Source organism: Apiospora aurea (assembly GCF_038362705.1).
Source record: "Apiospora aurea strain CBS 24483 chromosome Unknown utg000007l_segment0_segment0, whole genome shotgun sequence".
Classification (NCBI taxonomy): domain Eukaryota; kingdom Fungi; phylum Ascomycota; class Sordariomycetes; order Amphisphaeriales; family Apiosporaceae; genus Apiospora; species Apiospora aurea.
Genome location: NW_027117394.1, coordinates 296,448 through 313,677, shown reverse-complemented (window position 1 = coordinate 313,677; position 17,230 = coordinate 296,448). Strand labels below are relative to the sequence as shown.

General features: G+C 49.7%; 6 protein-coding genes across 6 annotated transcripts; 2 read left to right on the top strand and 4 right to left on the bottom strand.

The window, feature by feature from the left end:
• Window positions 1–738: 738 nt before the first annotated feature.
• On the bottom strand, window positions 739–2,639 carry PG986_010414 (uncharacterized protein; the record flags this gene model as incomplete). Its single annotated transcript, XM_066846636.1, has 4 exons — window positions 739–1,436; window positions 1,500–1,680; window positions 1,733–2,068; window positions 2,157–2,639. The coding sequence occupies 4 exons, from the start codon at window positions 2,637–2,639 to the stop codon at window positions 739–741; spliced, it is 1,698 nt and encodes a 565-aa protein (XP_066696127.1).
• Window positions 2,640–3,820: 1,181 nt separating this feature from the next.
• On the bottom strand, window positions 3,821–5,581 carry PG986_010413 (Trichodiene oxygenase; the record flags this gene model as incomplete). The annotated part of the gene is made up of 4 exons (XM_066846635.1): window positions 3,821–3,989; window positions 4,103–4,692; window positions 4,749–5,293; window positions 5,365–5,581. The coding sequence occupies 4 exons, from the start codon at window positions 5,579–5,581 to the stop codon at window positions 3,821–3,823; spliced, it is 1,521 nt and encodes a 506-aa protein (XP_066696126.1).
• Window positions 5,582–6,450: 869 nt separating this feature from the next.
• On the bottom strand, window positions 6,451–7,841 carry PG986_010412 (O-methyl transferase B; the record flags this gene model as incomplete). The annotated part of the gene is made up of 5 exons (XM_066846634.1): window positions 6,451–6,773; window positions 6,842–7,284; window positions 7,339–7,462; window positions 7,524–7,650; window positions 7,701–7,841. The coding sequence occupies 5 exons, from the start codon at window positions 7,839–7,841 to the stop codon at window positions 6,451–6,453; spliced, it is 1,158 nt and encodes a 385-aa protein (XP_066696125.1).
• Window positions 7,842–8,729: 888 nt separating this feature from the next.
• On the top strand, window positions 8,730–10,366 carry PG986_010411 (uncharacterized protein; the record flags this gene model as incomplete). The annotated part of the gene is made up of 2 exons (XM_066846633.1): window positions 8,730–9,548; window positions 9,614–10,366. The coding sequence occupies 2 exons, from the start codon at window positions 8,730–8,732 to the stop codon at window positions 10,364–10,366; spliced, it is 1,572 nt and encodes a 523-aa protein (XP_066696124.1).
• A 148-nt stretch (window positions 10,367–10,514) lies between these two features.
• On the bottom strand, window positions 10,515–12,037 carry PG986_010410 (uncharacterized protein; the record flags this gene model as incomplete). Its single annotated transcript, XM_066846632.1, has 4 exons — window positions 10,515–10,638; window positions 10,737–11,257; window positions 11,323–11,709; window positions 11,801–12,037. The coding sequence occupies 4 exons, from the start codon at window positions 12,035–12,037 to the stop codon at window positions 10,515–10,517; spliced, it is 1,269 nt and encodes a 422-aa protein (XP_066696123.1).
• Window positions 12,038–12,951: 914 nt separating this feature from the next.
• On the top strand, window positions 12,952–15,790 carry PG986_010409 (acetyl-CoA synthetase-like protein; the record flags this gene model as incomplete). Its single annotated transcript, XM_066846631.1, has 2 exons — window positions 12,952–13,744; window positions 13,815–15,790. 2 exons carry the CDS (start codon window positions 12,952–12,954, stop codon window positions 15,788–15,790), a joined length of 2,769 nt encoding a protein of 922 aa, XP_066696122.1.
• Window positions 15,791–17,230: the final 1,440 nt, after the last annotated feature.

The following is a 17,230-nucleotide window of genomic DNA, read 5'->3' as shown; positions in this document are numbered from 1 at the left end:
AGCTTAGTGTCTTTCGTCAGTGTGATTGTCCTTGGTTTGGGTTGCAAGTGCCGATTTCAAAAGGTAATTGGAACGTCAGTTTTCCGTCCTTTGCAAGATATATGTACAGCCTTTGGGTAGGTTAATCGCTGGAAATGGGAGGAAAGTCTGAGTTTTGCAGTAGAAGGGGATCGAAGAGGGGAAGAAGAACGAAGAGGAATGAAACAAGTGATGGAAAGATGAGATGTGACAGGCACTCACTGACGTCGTTCCTGGCCCAAGACCAATTTGGCCAACTCCAATGCGTCGCGTCGCGGGATCACGTGATACAAGATTCATCAAGATTTGGCCCAGACACATTCAGTTGGAGGTCGGAACCTGTCGCCACAAAGCGTTTCGCTAGTAAAGCAAAGAACCCAGACGAGAAATTCTCTGGCGACAACGAGATGATCAAAGTTGCCTTTTGCAAGATGGCGTGGTAGGCTATGCAGCCCTAACACATGAGACGACAAATATGATTCTCGTACAGTAGTTCTACTTTCAAAGTGATATGTTATCATTATCGTTAGTGGCTGTGACATGGGTACCTAGTGACCTACACAGTGTGGGTGAAATCGAAACCAGTTACTATCAAAGCTCAGAACCTCCGTGCTAAGTCCTAGCTCGGACGCTCCCATTGATGTTGCAGCGCTGCTTCCCCTGAACCGTCGCCTCTACATATGGAAATTTAGCTGGCCTATGGTTGCCAGCCTTTGCGTTCTACGTTTTCTGTTCGTCCTGCATGTCATTCGCACTGCCGGATCCTTTGGCGGCTTTAGCTCCTGACTGGTCTGGTTTGACACTTCTCCATTCCATCAGCACTGCCCCCACAATGGTCAGGCATGCCACTACCAGGCCCGCCCGGAATGCGCCGCGCAAGGCTTCGTTGTATGCCACCAGTACGGGTGTTTTGAGCTCGGCAGGAATAGAACTACTTATCATGGTGGCACCGTTATCACCTAGGATGGACGCGTCAAACCCCGGGATTATTGACAGACGTGACGCAAGGCCGTTCGTAAAAATGCTCTGCCCAATTGAGATAAAGACGGCGCCGCCAAGCAGCTGGCTAAACAACATCAGCGCGACGCCTGTCGATACGTCATCCATCGGCAGCACTGTCTGAGCGGCCAGGTTCGGCGCCTGGATCCCCATGCCGATGCCGAAGCCATAGAGCACCTGGTACCCGATCCATTTCGGCATGCCGCTGTCGACCTGCAGCGTCGTGAGCAAGCCCGAGCCGATGGCCATGAGGCAAGCCCCAGCAAGCAGAAACGGTGTATAGTAGCCAAGCTGCGCGGCAGCACCTCCAACCAGGACCGAGGCTATGATGGTAGCCAGAGGGAACGGCAAAAGGCGGATGCCCGAATCGACAGCCGAAACCCCTTTGATGGCCTGGAACCATAGTGGGAGGAAATATACTGAGGCGGGTAGTTAGCTTCGTGTGATTGTTATGCATAGGAGGGTCTAGAGTGGCCACGAACAGAATACGTTCATTTGGGCACCAATGCAGAAGATTGCCGTGAAACCAGCGTAGATGGATCTCTGTTGGAATATCCGAGGGGCCACGGTTGCAGTTCGGGGCATCAGTATTTGTACTGCGATAAAGGCTAAGAGAAGCACACCCCCAACAGCCAACAGCGCGATAACACGGCCATTATTCCACTAAAGGTTGGGTGATTAGCAGGTGCAGAACTGCAGCGATATATAGACTCACAGGGTATGTGGTTCCTCCCCATTGGAGAGCGAGAAGGAGGGAAACGACCCCCGGAATGAGAAACACCGTGCCTGCGGCGTCCAGCTGGGAGATTTTCTTCGCCCAGGAGATCTTCGCAGTGTCTCGTTCCGGTATTCGAAGCCAGACGCCAATGATGACCAGAGCGACAACGCCAAAGGGTATATTGATGTAAAAACACCATCGCCACGTAACATTGGATGTGAATGCCCCGCCGACGAGCGGACCCATGATAGTGGCAACACCGGAGGTCGCGCCGAAAAGGCCCATATATATAGGCCTCTGTTGCAAGGGCACGGCATAAACGATACCGACGACCTGTGATCACCCGCAACGTAAGCTGGAATTCCAAGCATGGAGATGCTGGACGGCATCGGGGAGGATGGGAGCATAGGGAAGGACTTACCGAGCCAGAATAGATGCCAGCTGCGCCGATACCCTGGATACTGCGACCGGCAATGAAAGCTCCCGAACTGGGCGCGGCACCACAAATTGCAGATCCTACTTCAAAGAACAGAATGGCTACCGAATAGACTATGGTTACAGGGTAGAAGGTGTAAATCTTGCCAAACATGAGTTGAAAAGAGCAACTGGTGAGCAGATACGCCGAGCCGTACCAGCCGATGTCCCCAAGCGACTGGAACTCGTCTGTGATATTGGGTATAGCAGTCGATACGATCAGTTGATCGAGCGCGATGAGGAAAATTGAAATATAGATTGCTAAGAGAAGAAGAACAAAGCGTATTCCGGTAACGTGTATAGTGGCAGGAGGCGCCGAGTCCACGGCCGACTCTTCATTTGCATGTCCATCTCCAGCTTGGTGCGCTTTCGGTGCCTGTAGACTGGCCGAATTGATGTCGTTCAGCGGATGTGTGATTTTCCCCGTCATATCCTGACTTATTGGCGTACTCGCCCTGGGATATCCTGGCTGGTCCATGGAGGAGAGAATATGAGCGTTGAAGATCAAATGAAACAGCTATACAGAAAAGCTCACACCACATCTGGAAGCTGTGGGAGGTGAGAGTATCGGGAACGAGTTGTTTCGCCATGCCTTGCGAAAGAAGGTGGGAATGAGAGAGTATCCCTCATTCCTAATTACGGGAAAGTATGGGTTCAGGCTGGGAAAACGGTGTTGTTGCCGACCCGTTTAGGGATGCAGCCCGATGGGCCAGTAGGGACCTCAGGCAAGTGTTGCATCAATAGAACCAACCACCCGCATAGCCTGCCAGCAGCGAATTGGCTCTGTGTGACGAGACTGTACAAGGAGCTCCCCAAAAATACAATACATGCCGTATTCACAAGAGGCCAGGCTGCCAGGCGCCACTCACGCAAAGGATGTGGAAGATCTCGCCCCAAGAGGAGTGTGAGACGGCTCGTCGGAAGGCGTCTGCAGATAGGCTATTGACCAGTACCCTCCAGTCGGTATTGCGGCTGTGTAACATCCAATTCAAAATACACCCCACCACCCGCACACCCTCTCCGACCAAGGATAGATGGGCGGGACTTCGGCAAGTGGCGCAGATTGATGAATTGCACCCCCCTTTACGATTGCTCGCAACACAATATCTAAGTACGTTAAGCTTCATGAACCCACCACCGCTGCTACGTTGCTCATGTTGTAGTGTGCCTTGTAGGTTTTTGCAGCCCCCAGCCTGCCTTGTTGCCTGTTCACCCGCTGATGCAGTGCATGCCGCAAGCGCCTTGGCTAAAGACCCCCCCGCATTATCATGAATACAAATTAGAAATTCGAATATTGCATATCATCGCCGTTTGATGGATGGCAAGAGCAATGGCCCACAAACGAACGCAACAGCCTAGAGACACTTGCGCGTAGAACAGTTGGAAACGAAAACAAATAGATGTTATACCATTCATTCATAAAAACGACTAAATCGAATGACAATAAACTCATGATCCGTATGAGGTATTGTTCAATACTCATAACTAGTTAGTGTGCCTAGAAATCAGAGTCCGTGATTTCTTCATTGTAGGATCTTGTCAGGAGCCCTCAATTTTGCGGACAGCCCCTGTCGTCCTGAATGGATCTCATTCTACCAAACCCTCTAGTCTCTATATCCCAACTCTCTTTACATATGCTCTAAGCCCATTCCGTTTCGTAGTTCCAATGAGAAATTCATCACTAGTGCACTCCAGATCACCGAGGGCGGCTGGGTCAAACTCGAGATCGAATCGTTCAACAAGGGTAGAAACTACCATGTAAAGTTCGGCCCATGCAAGACTTTGGTAAACCTCATGTAAGCGAAAGGAAACAACGGTTAAGAGGTACTGTGCAGCAGGAAATGAATGGATCCGTGCGTGGTTAAATGTGCTGGGCGAGCAGGAGGAACTTACTACATCCCAAGGCACATCCTGGTGCCCCGACCAAAGGGAGCATACGTTTTCTCGGCCTTTCGTCGCACATCCATATCTACCCACCTCTCTGGATCGAAACAGGTTGGATCTGGGTAAATGTCTGGATCGGTGTGCATCAACAGTGTCGTCATGCCTACTGGAGTCCCTGCAGGAATGACCTGTCCATTATACACCAGGTCGCGATCCGGTGCAATGCGTTGGGCGCGCGTTGCTAGAGCCGGGCTCAGTCGCAAGCCTTCCATTAGAACCGCTGTTAGATAGGGCAGGTTCTCAAGTACAGTCAAGCTGGGACCCGGCTCATGACGAGCTGCAACCAACTCCGATCTCAAACGCACCAGAATTGTCTGGTTAGCATATACGTGGTACAGTATCATGCTCAGACAGCCTGCGACTGTCTCGTTTCCGGCACCGGAAATGGTGCCAACCTCCTGGAATACTCGACCCATGCTCTTCTCGTCAGGCGGAAGCTCAGAGTCCAAAATCTCATGTACAATTGTACGAGGTGCATCTGGGTCAGTAGCCGCAGACCTCAGAGAGACGAAGTAGTCGGAGGTGACTTTCATCATGTCCTGCCTCTTTGTCAGCCGCGTGGAGAGTAGGGTCAGGAGATTAAAGTCAAACCGACCTGTAGAAAGAACACGAAGGCTGTGACCCCGTGGTTACTTGTCTTCTTGACAAGGGATGTGGGCATGTATCTGAGGAGAGACCCATACCATGGGATGTGCTTTGTTCTTCGCCAGAGATTTCCCGTGCCTTGGAACAGAACGGCTACGTCGGCGTTGAGGTCTTGGGCATCCAAAATGTGATATTGCTTCCCAATCACAAACTCGGTAGAAACGTCACGGACGAAGGCACTAATAGCAGCGCTCATACTGATCTGAGAGGATTCAGAAACCGCAAAGCTATCCACTTTGCGGCATAACTCAGAGGCCAATCTCTGGATGATGCCAACTCTCTTCGCTACACTTGTCTTGGAAAAGAATGGATTCAGGGCAGCACGTCGATGTTTATGGGCCTCGTGCTTCACTGAGCAGATCGTAGCTGATGGTGCACCAAATGCATTCCAGGTCCAATCGTATTTATCCCATCTCCCCTCTCGGTTGTATAGCTTCTCGTAGAAGCTAGGGTCGCTGATATGGAGCTCATAAGGACTGATACGAATGATGGGACCTAAGTGGATTTAGGATCATTACCCCAAATAAAAGGTGTTCCACGTAAAAGAAAACATAAAAATTAGGTACCGTATTTCTTGTGCATCTCAGCGAGCTTGAACGTGTACTGGCCACCACAGACAACGTCGTAATAGGCTTCAACATAACGGGTGATGGCGGCCAGCTTTGGACCGGGAAACCCTGCGAGTGGGTGAAGAAACAGTCGGTAAAAGGCTAGTGTAAGAAAATAGACGGCGATGGGGGCAATTACATGCTTCCATGAGAGCTGATCAAGGAGCGAGCGCATCTTTGCAATGAAAGGGAATATATGGCACCTGATTTGAACCCTGCGAGCTGGAAGGATCTATCTGCGTGCCGTTTGGGTTGGAAAGTTGGAAAGGGACAGCAGAGGCGACCCGACCACTACTGGCGGTGAGAACTCCGACCCGAAATGCAATAACGGTGCCCATGCGAAGGTCGAGGTATCTGTCAGCAATGAGGTAAGATGAGGGGAAGATGTTGTGTAACCCAACAAGAGCCAACGGGATTGCCAACTGACGCATTTGATTGGTGTGATATACGGACTGTTGGTAATCTTCAAAATCGAATCTGGGTGATGCAAGGGTCAGTCAATACTTTCCGTTTGCGCGGCTAGGGACGGTCCGAGGTCTTTGACCGCTACCACCCTGCAGTACCACGTCATGTAAGGCTCGGCCAATTTGTTCCAACTTCACCGAAGCCTTATCAGCTACAATGAACACGAAGTACCAACTGTGTACCTTTCGACGTATTACAAGTGACAGGATAGGCTTGAGTCTACTGATCGAAGAGCCAAATGAATGGCACCCTCTAGTAGACTCGAGCTGTCCGACTCACCAAGGAGGCAGAACACGCCCGTCTATCATCTCGGTTCTCGTGTACCAGTGTAATCTATGTGAATATGTTTTGCTCCAGACCCGTACCGCCATTACGCTTTACGAATGATATTAGAAAAGATTGGAGAATGGTGCAATCTCAAATATCGTAATGCCGGACTCCGAAATGCTGTTTGCACCTAAGAAGCAATGCGTTCATTCTTGAAGCCTTTCACGCTAATGATAATCATGGTACAAATGAAATGACTCCTATTCTCCGTATGGTTCATATTCCGAATGGGTGCCTCATCGGAATGACGTCTCAGCCGACTGAAGGCAGTCGTATATCCATCACACTCTCATAGCTAGTAGGGTTGTATGTATACATCTGGGTGAAGACTAGGCCGACATCTTCTACAATATTCCGCCATTGCTTCTCGGTTCTTTCCGCGGACGCGAATGCTGACATCATCGTCAAGTCCATCGAGGCTGCATATGCGTGCGTGCCTGTCTGTGGAAGCACCATCTCATCCAGGAGTAAGACTGAGTCTGGTGCCATCGCTTGTTTGATGTTCTTGAGGACCTGACGAACCTTCTGGTCCGGGTGGTTATGTAACACACCGCGAACATAGTAGAACTTGGCATCTGAAAGCTAAGTCAGAAACTTGTCGACATCTTGTGTTTTTCGTACGAAGGGATTAAGGTTTACTGACTCTTGACAGGTTGGGGATCGAAGAAGTTGTGTACCATATTTTCAACGCCGGGAGTGGGCAAGGCATTCAGAATGGAGTGTTCCAAGTCCTGAAGAATCACACGGCCGGGTATATCGGGGTATTTTCTTCGGAACTGTGCACACTGGTGGCCGATACCACCCCCCATGTTGACATAGAGAGCTCTTGAGTGGTCATTTAGCCCCTTCGATTCTTGAAGGACGGGGTACAAAATCAACCATGACAGCTCCGGCTGGCGCCTCAACGCCATGTAATCATTAAAGAAGCGGAGTTCGTCGGCATGATCCTTGTACCATGCAAATGCATGAAGTGGTGTGTTCCATGCTGCCTGGAAAACGGTATGAAGCGGGTCATTGGGGTTTCGATAACCCGTCTGCTGGAGGAAGCTTGGAAGGGCCTGGTACTGAGGCCCAATTGTCACAAAGCTAGGTAAAGTCTCAGTAGGACGCCGCAGGATTCAAGGGGCAATGGGAGGCTACCAATGTGAGACGCCAGCCTCTGTCACTGGCTCGGCAAGGTTCTCAGACACCTTATTACCGGAGTAGTGGTCCTCGCCAACCTCATAAACTGCACCAATAGAGGCCAGATATCTCAGGTATCGCCCTGAAGGAAATGAGGTCAGTAGTTGGAAGAGAAAGGACAAAGCACCTAACGGGCAATGTACTTGTAAAATGAACATCTGCGCCTGTATGTGATGCTATTTGGCTCACATCGACGGCACTACCAGCCTTGGTAAGGTACTTGAACAGTCCCAGGTCGAAGCCGATCTTGACAGCTGCCGTCTGCAAATGCTGGTTTCGATGTCAACAGAAGAACGTGTAAAAAGGGAACGAAAGCGTACAAGGTAGCCATAGCGATGAATAGTATCATTGGAGGTTTCCATCGAGTTCGCCAGCTCGTGTAGCGAGACCATAAGTCTTCTACGCAGAGATTCATCGGCAATACAGGCCAGCTGCCTCAACTGAGAAAGTGCAGACTCCATTCTGAAGTTGACACTTCTTCACCCTCATAATAGCCAGTGTAAAGTGATGTCTTTTGAAGGTAGGTATTAAGAGCTCTGGAGGCTTTCATATGAACTGTTCTAGGAGTCTTGAGACGTTCAGTTTCGGGCTCTTGTTTGACCTGCTTCCGTCTGGACAGACTGCGTCACGCCAAGTAGGACCGATAGTTCTGTTTCTGAAGCCTCATGTATTTTGCTACTTAGAATATACATTATACATTGAGTCCTTTGCGGTGTGCCCTACTGTACGACATCAGCTTACGTGTGTTGCAGAGCCAGCCTCCCCTATCTCGAGTCGAAGAATATTACGAAGACTCCCATTACTACGACGATCGGCAGTGGGGGCAGCAATTGCTACCACACTGTGTGGCAGCTGTATTGTATTCTACCAAAGCTATGCATGCATCGACGGGAAAAACTCTAGTTGGGGTCGGCTCCAAGAGCTGGAAGTGTTTAGCCTAAATGCAACACAATGCATAGGCGCATTATCGGCCGTCGGCGTTTGGGGCAGGCTCTAGCTAAAATTAGTACATGGTAACATTCCTCAAAGACAAGTACTAGTACCGTGATACTTCCTCGCCTAACATGCCCAATGCAGGGTGAGGAGCAAGAGTGGCAAGTTGGTTCACAGGTTTTGTTGCTGGTAGAAGGTTATCGCCAACAAGTATGCAGTCGTCTCTTCGTAGCCTCGATTTGTTTGCCCCTTTCAGAATATCCTACCGTCCAACTATTCGACAACTGGAATTGCGATCAAGGGACTTTTTCTATCTAAAGCCCGGCACACTGTTTCATTTAGTCCTGATTCTAACGACAACATTTGGAATTTGCGTTCAGCTATCTATCTAGCAAGGAATAGCTATGCCCTCAATCATGGAATCGAACACCCTTTTGTTGGTATCTGGGGCTATCTTGTTCACCCTGGCAATCCTCAAACTTCAGAGGAACAGACTAGATACCGACCAACTCACATCTGCACCCAACGTTGGTACCCGGTCGAACCAATTTTTTGCCCATACAAGGGCTGCCTTTCGATCCATCACTGCAACCGCTTCGACCGTCTATGAAGGCTATAATAGATTCTGCAAAGCGGGTGGTTCGCCTTTCTCCATCCCGAACCTAGGCAATGGCTCCATTACAGTCCTTCCTCCATCCCAGTTTGACATCCTCCACCAAACAGAAAGTGACATCAAGGCCTTCCCTATCCAAATGGAGGTAATGCAGCCACGTTACCTGATGGGAGACCACGATGAAATGCTGTTCAAGAACGCTATTCAGTTCGACGTTGTACGAAAGTACATGAACAAGGATGTTGGTTACTTTGCTGCTGGCACTGCCGATGAACTCGACAACGTTTTTCGCAATCGTTTCCGGTACCCTTCTGGCTCGGCAGTAACAGCCGACGTATGGGATACCTGTCTTCAAATCATTGGCCGGACCGCAAACCGAGCGATCATCGGATTGCCACTATGCCGCAACGAGGTACTACTGGAGCAATCTACCAAGTATGCCAACGCTGTATTTCAAGGAGCGTCCCTTATAAGCTCATTTCCTGCTTACTTGAGACCGATCGTTGGGCCAGTCATAGGGCTGGCAGCAAAAGGGTACTCCAAGCGCTGTAAACGGATCATGGTGCCTTACGTCGACGAAAGGCTACAGGAATGGAGAGCAGGATCTGGTACTGAGAATCCAGTGAGCCGAGACCGTGTCCCAACACATGCAGACCTCCTCGATGAGACTAACAGATTCTCTCTTAGAATGATGCGATACAGTGGATCATAGAGCGCAGTGCCAAAGGCGATCCCAGCGACCTGGAACCCAACATCATCGCCCAACGACTGTTGATACTGCAACTAGTGTCCATCTACACCACTACATACGCCCTTTCGAACATTTTAGTCAATCTTTATAGTAGCGAATCAAAAGATGACTTCATCGCCGGCTTGCGATCGGAATGCGACCGTGTCGCTGCTGGCCACAATGGCCTTTCTTCGAAGGAGGCGATTGACCAGCTTTATCGCCTGGACTCGACAGTACGAGAGTCTTTGCGTATCTCTCCATTCAGCGTCATTGCTCCTTTGCGGATCGTTGGCTCCCCTGGCGGCATCGACTTGGGCAACGGAATCCACCTTCCAAGAGGTGCGCGTCTGGGAGTGCCATTCCAAGCGCTACACCATGACGCGGAGTTTTACCCCAATCCTCTCCAATTTGACGCTTTCCGGTACTCTCGGGAGTTTGAAGGATCCGGGGTCACAAATCGCCAGGCCACCGAGCAGGAGACATGCGTCACTGCGAGTAAGACTTTTGTAACTTTCGGATACGGCAGACACCTCTGTCCTGGTCGGTGGTACACTTCACAGACTCTCAAGCAAGCACTCGCGTACCTGATCCAGAACTATGATGTCGAATTTGAAGGGCATCGCAAGCAACCAAGGTCCTTGTTGAACATTATTCTTCCCCCATTGGGTGCTCGCATCAACATTCGGCAGAGGGTGTCTGCTGTTCAATGATTGTGTGAAGACATGGAAAGAAATATTGAGTTTTAAAGATATGTCGAAGGAGTAGCTAGTGAATGAATTTGCTTTCCAGTACGACGTGCTTGCACTGTGTGACAGAGAATGACAATGAAGTGTACTCGAACAGATCTTCTCGTTAGCATCAGCCATTCCAAACAGCTTGGATCATAGCCAACGCAGATCCCTTGGGATTTACTACCTCTCCCAGTACGAATCTCTCATCCGCCTTGGTCAACAACGCGTTCCACTGCGCAGCAGTCCTTTCCCTGTGCATTGAACATAGCCCCCATGTTTAGATCTGCTGACCTTCAAGACTTTAGTAGAAAGCTCGGTCGAAATGGTCTCAGCCTCACATCATACGTACCTTAGGTCCTTTTCTCTCCAAAGGGCGACCGACCCTGGTTCCGGCATGCACGTGTCCTGGATGAGGATCTTCGCTCCGGGCTCCAACGATGGTATCAACGCTCGGAGGATGAGAATGCAGTACTTGTCAGACCAGTTGTGCATTACCCATCGAAAGTAATACACGTCGGCTTTAACGCATTGTGGCTCGAAGAAATCATGCGGCATGAACTCCACACGTCCTGCTACCTCATCTGGCACGCTAGCACCTTCGAGGGATTCGCTGGTATCCTGGACTATGACGCTCACATTGGGGAAGTGCTTTGCTAACTCAATGGCAACATGACCATGCGCGCCTCCGATATCGACTACTTGGGCAACTCCTAGGGAACCCCAGTCAAAGCTCTCCAGCACGTAGGAAATATGATGTCCAGGACTGGAGGCAAATGCCTCCATGGCGTTTGAGAACCGCATGGCTTTCTGGGGATTCAAGTTAAAGTCTTCGTATATGGACAGATTTGTTCCACTCGCCAGGGTGAACCCCTATCCCGAGAGGTCAGCTTCATACGCACCGCCTATGTTAACAGGGCAGTGTCAATGATATTTACCGTTTCGTTCGGTTCCTGAGAATTCGGCCACCTTCGCATAGCGTCAACCATCTGCGTGAAATGATCAGCTTTGGTCACAATGTCGGATAAGTTGGGGTTGGATCTTACTTTCACTGCCGTGGGCCATACATCCTCGGTTGCTGTGGCCATCCAGTCTTTCGTCGGCTGTTCGGAGAGCAATTTCGATGCCTGAGTATGCGCTAGAACTCCAGGTCTCGGTTCACGGAATATTCGCATAGTTACGGCATGCCTCAAGAACCGTTGGATTGAATCCTCATCCAGCCCGGTGTGGGTCGAGATCTCTCGGAAAGAGATTTCCCCACCGGGCGGTACCAGAGTTGCTATGTTGAATTCACTAATGGCTCGGAGACAAACCATATTATTGTGCTGTAAATTAATTAGTAAGTCTGATATCTTAATACCGTTCCCCAGGAATGAAGTTCCACTTTTAGGGAGCCGAGTAGTTGTCGTTACTCACCGCGCCTTTTTGGAAGAGGAGCGTCATGGGATCAAGTAGGAGGTCGTACAGCTCGGATGACGCATCAAGCACAACGTCTCGAAGCTCCAGGGCCTCTTTGGGAAGCTCAGAGGGGGCATCTTCGTCAAAGGATGGTGGCGTAAGTTGTTGCCGAGAGTACAAATTTTGCATTTTGGAAACTGCTGAATGTATCGTGGCTGACAATGAGAGCATTCGCGAAGAAGTCTGGTCAGCCATCGCGAGTTTTTGCATTGTCAGTAGGAGGTTCCGCACAATGCAACATGCTCCAAGGACGGGAAGACCCGAATTAGTCGTTGTCATGAGTTGTCGTTCTTTTCCCTCTTATCAATTGCTATTATGTGGACATACAAGGCCTGTCGCTCGTTAGGCCTAGTGTACGGCATCAAGTTTGTGAGGATGTACCAATACATTCCAATACATACGTGTATACGTAACACATACGCCAAGAACATAGCGTTTCATCGAGGTTATATGCTGACACCGGCGCGTTCACACCACACACACCCACTTGCATATGGTCCCGCAACAGTATTACCATTACGGCTTACGTCTTCACACCCTCTCACCGAATTCTGCAGCACACAATGCCACACCGACCGGAAATATAACTCGAAACGGCGAACAACTCTTCACAATACACTGTGCTATCTATAGTGCTGATAGTGTAACAAGCCCTCAAAATTACAATGCATAACGACACAAAATAACCGTGGATATTGATTGCATCTTTTCGGCACTTTGTATCCGATCACACTCACCGAGAGTGAAACGGTTGCCTGAACTGCTAAGAGCCAACGGTGAGTGATAGGATGCCTATCATGACAATGTTCCAGCCCTATGCTGGAAGATGTAAAGTAAGCCAACCGTGACCCCTTGGATCTATGCGAAAGGTTTTGCATGGGAATTTACTTGGCTGTTCTCAGTGGGAAGATCTTGGGTGTACTGATGAATAAAATAAGAAATCGTTTGCCTTCCAGATTACCCAGCCTAGAAGAGACATCCATACTCTTAAGACCAATTCCACGCCTTACTCTTAATCTCTTAACAAGTTCTATCAGTCGACTTTCAAATCTTACGTTGAAGTTAAGCCAGCATAACTACCCAAAATACCACCAGACTCTGCTCTCGCAATGGATCCAGCTCAGGAGAAATCGATTTCCATCTCAGAAATCAGTCGCCTTCAGGACATACTGAAACGTGCGGCCACCTTTTCGCCATCAAGAAACCTCATCATGCATCCCAGTGGGAAAACTACAGCACCCACGAAAGTTGCATATAGCACTCTTTATGTGCATGCGCGACAGAGGTGTTCCTTGATCCAAGGTCTGGACGGATTCTCACCAGGAAATCCTATTCTAATTCACCTAGAAGACCAGCTGGAATTCATACTGTGGTTCTGGTCAGTGTTGCTTGCTGACGGACTGCCTGTGGCTTCCTCGCCGTTAAGCCTCGACTTGGATCATCGACAGAAGCATCTTCTACACCTCTCTGACTTACTCGGAAGCCCATTGTGCATCACAAGCGAACGACATCATGATCTTTTCCACGGTTCGCATGGCTTGCGACTTCATGACGTCGAATCTTTAGTCGATGGGCTAGAGCCTCTATCAGGAAGCGATGCTGCTTCACCCAGTGGATCTGTGGATGCCAGAAGGCCGGCAATGCTGATGCTGACATCAGGAAGCAGTGGCAATGCCAAAGCCGTTTGCCTCACGCACAAACAGATCCTGGCTGCTGTGGCTGGAAAGGCGGCTATTCGCCAACTCCCAGTCGGGACTTCGTTTCTCAATTGGATTGGATTGGACCATGTAGCAAGCCTGGTGGAAATTCACATTCACGCTCTTTACCATGGCTTGGACCAAGTCCATGTTCATCCTCACGACATCGTCTCATCGCCATTGGCATTTCTTGACCTATTAAGTCGTCACCGGGTCTCGTTTTCTTTTGCCCCCAAATTTCTTCCTTGCCAAGCTCGTGGCGACTACACTACCAGAGAGAAAGGAGTGGGACTTGAGTAGTCTGACTGTTTTAACTTCGGGCGGTGAAGCAAATGTCGTCGAAACCTGCGTGGCCGCGTCTGCGCTGTTGAGAACGTACGGCGCCCCTGACAATGTCATCACTCCTGGCTTTGGTATGACGGAGACGTGCGCAGGCGCTATATTCAACTTACAATGCCCCCAGTATGATGCGGGTAATGAACTCGTTTTTGCCTCTGTTGGTCGATGCATGGAGGGCATTGAAATGCGCGTGGCGTCTTCTTCGAGCAATGGAAGCTCGACTAAAATAGCTCCCCAAACCTCTGGAGAACTTGAGATCCGCGGCGACGTTGTGTTCGAGCGTTACTATCGAAATGAAGAAGCTACTGCATCTGCTTTCACGCCAGATGGTTGGTTTCGAACCGGGGACCAGGCCATCGTCGACTCTTCGGGCAACTTGAGCTTGATCGGCAGAACGAGCGACACTATCAACATCAACGGGATAAAATTCAGCTGCCTAGACATCGAACAGTCACTCAAGCGAAACCTAGCGACCCGCATTACCCGTACAGTTGTTTTTCCCACTAGAGCAACAGCGGCTCAGACCGAGACGCTTACAGTCGCTTTCGTACCCAAACATTGGCCGATGCTGGGAATAGACATCGCCGAGGTCTGCGATGAAGCCACCAAGTCCTGTGTTGTGTGGACAGGCTGTCGTCCTCTTATCTTTGCTCTTCTTGACGAGTCCGTGCTTCCAATTTCTGCACTTGGCAAAATCTCTAGGGCGAAGATGCGGTCCCTGTTCGAGAAGGGGGCTTTCGACGCCAGTACCGCTTCCTTTAATGAAGCTATTCAGAACTACCGGTCACAAGCACTGAGTGTCCCCCAGAGTGAGGCAGAGGCCTATATACTCAACGATGTCGCTGAAGTCATGGGTGTTGAGCCCCATGCAATCAGTTTGGATACTCCCTTTTTCAATGTTGGTTGCACTTCGATGGATCTAATCCGTCTCAAACATCGCATAGATGGGCGGCTGCAAATTCACCTTCCAATCATCACCATCATGCATAATCCCACAGTGCGTTCACTCGCATCGTTTCTCAGGGATAATCAACCTACAAATGCTTCCAACGCCACTGTACCCACATCAACCTATGACCCGGTGGTCGTCTTCCAGGCCACTGGGAGCAAAACCCCTTTGTGGTTGTTTCATCCTGGTGTCGGTGAAGTTCTTGTTTTTGTAGGACTCGCAAAGCAGCTGGAGGGCGAAGACCGACCAGTCTACGCACTTCGGGCCCGTGGGTTCGAGCCTGGCCAGCGGCCCTTTGGCACCCTAGATGAAGTCCTAGATACGTATGAGGCTTCAATTCGGAAACGACAGCCTATAGGCCCATATGCGCTCGCGGGGTACAGCTATGGGTCTATGCTAGCATTTGAGGTGGCCAAAAGGCTCGAGCATCGAGGGGAGTCAGTGAAGTTTCTGGCAAGCTTCAATTTGCCTCCGCACATCAAGCTTCGCATGCGTCAACTGGACTGGAATTCATGTCTGCTGCATCTTGCGTATTTTCTTGGTCTCATCACTGAGGAATACGCGGAGGCCATGGAACAACGGTTCAGTAAACTGTCCCATCTGGATGCTATGGCACAAATTCTCAACGCAGTTGACCATATGAGAATGATGGAACTTGGACTCGAAGAGGAAGGGATCAAAAATTGGGCCAGCTTGGCCTATAGTTTACAGAGCATGGCAGTCAACTACGAGCCAACCGGGAAGATCAACGCCATAGACATTTTCCACGCTATTCCGCTGAAGGGCGCAGCACGCTCAAGGTCAGACTGGGTAGAGAATCATCTGGCCAGGTGGGCGGAATTCTCAGCAACAAGGCCCAAGTTCTACGAGGTCAAGGGGGCACATTACACTATGATCGGACCCGACCACGTGGTTGGGTTTTCCCAGATCCTGAAAGATGTACTGAAGGATAGGGATGTGTGATTGTCATTGTGTTGTCAATATACATGGAGCTAAATTTACGTCAATAGACATTCTACCAAGTCCTCTTGAGATGAATCTTTTCTTGAACGTGTGTCGAAACCACGAGGCAGGCATTGTGTGAGACATGCCAAAACCCCCAAGGCCTTGCCTTGAAGCCAGGTGACACACAAACGATTGATGAGGCTACTGTTTTTGGTACGAAAATTAATGAATGCACTGTGTACAAAACCAATAAAATGTGCGTTGGTTCAATTTTGTAGCTAAGCTGCTGCCGAGAAACCCTGCTAAAGGTTATGCCGTGCAACCTCAGGCTTACATGTATGCATGCACATAGCCTGGCGAAGGCGGCCGGCCCCCATTTATGCACAATTTTGTTCTATAAATAGAAACTCCGCCGAAGGTTGCATCCCTATCAAGCCAACAAGCATATAACCGATATTGCTCTCCCAAAAGCAAAATAACACCGGGGTACTACTGATCACAGATCCTGATCCCAGGCCTATCACTTCAGCGATCCTCCACATCCTTTTATGGGCTGCCCATTCTGGGTCTTCCCATTCTAACGAAACCCTATCAGAACAGTTCACCCTGCGGTTCTTTGAGAAGGAAATCTGTATTGGCTATCCCCATCTTTAACATGCCGTTGTCGGTCACGGTCAAGGATGTGTCAAGCCGTGACACGTCCATTTCCACCCTCACACTTGTCGCACTGACAGGAGTATTCGTTCTTTTAAGAGTCGGAGCGAATCTATGGCGTCAGAAACGCCTCTTCATCGATGACTGTAGGTTGAGAACTGTTAAGTCCATATCGTGCTTATGTGTGTTAACATTCACCTAATGGTCAGACTTCTCCATCGCGGCTGAAATATGTCTAGCTGTGACGTTCGGGCTCACTCACGCCTTCAGTAAATGTGAGCATTGGTACAACGGTTAAATACTCCAGTTATCTGACAACAGACTGTGCAAAAGCTGTCAGCGACCCAAGCATCACTCCCCTGTACATTGTTCAGGTAGGCATTGCAGATTGCGTTCATCCACTATGGGCAAACGGTTCAGGACTGACCAGGCGTCGTAGGTGACATTGTCTATCAACGTATTCCTCGAGCTCACCATTTGGGCTAGCAAAGCACCACTTTTACTGCTCTATACACGGCTGTTTGGTGTGAAACGATGGATACGCATTACTTGCTATGTGGTCCTTGGAGTTTCGTTCATTCCCACGGCTGCCGGTATCATAGCCAACGGGGTGCTATGCGCGCCCAAGGACAACGCCGTCACACCTCAGATCTTCTCCAATTGCGAGGATATATCCGCCAGATTTAATGTTATCATAGGGTTCTTCTCGGTGGTGGTTGACATCATAATTTTCGTCCTACCGCTAGTGGTTATCAGAACACTGCAACTGTCGACAAAAAAGAAGATTGGTCTGTTTGCTGTCTT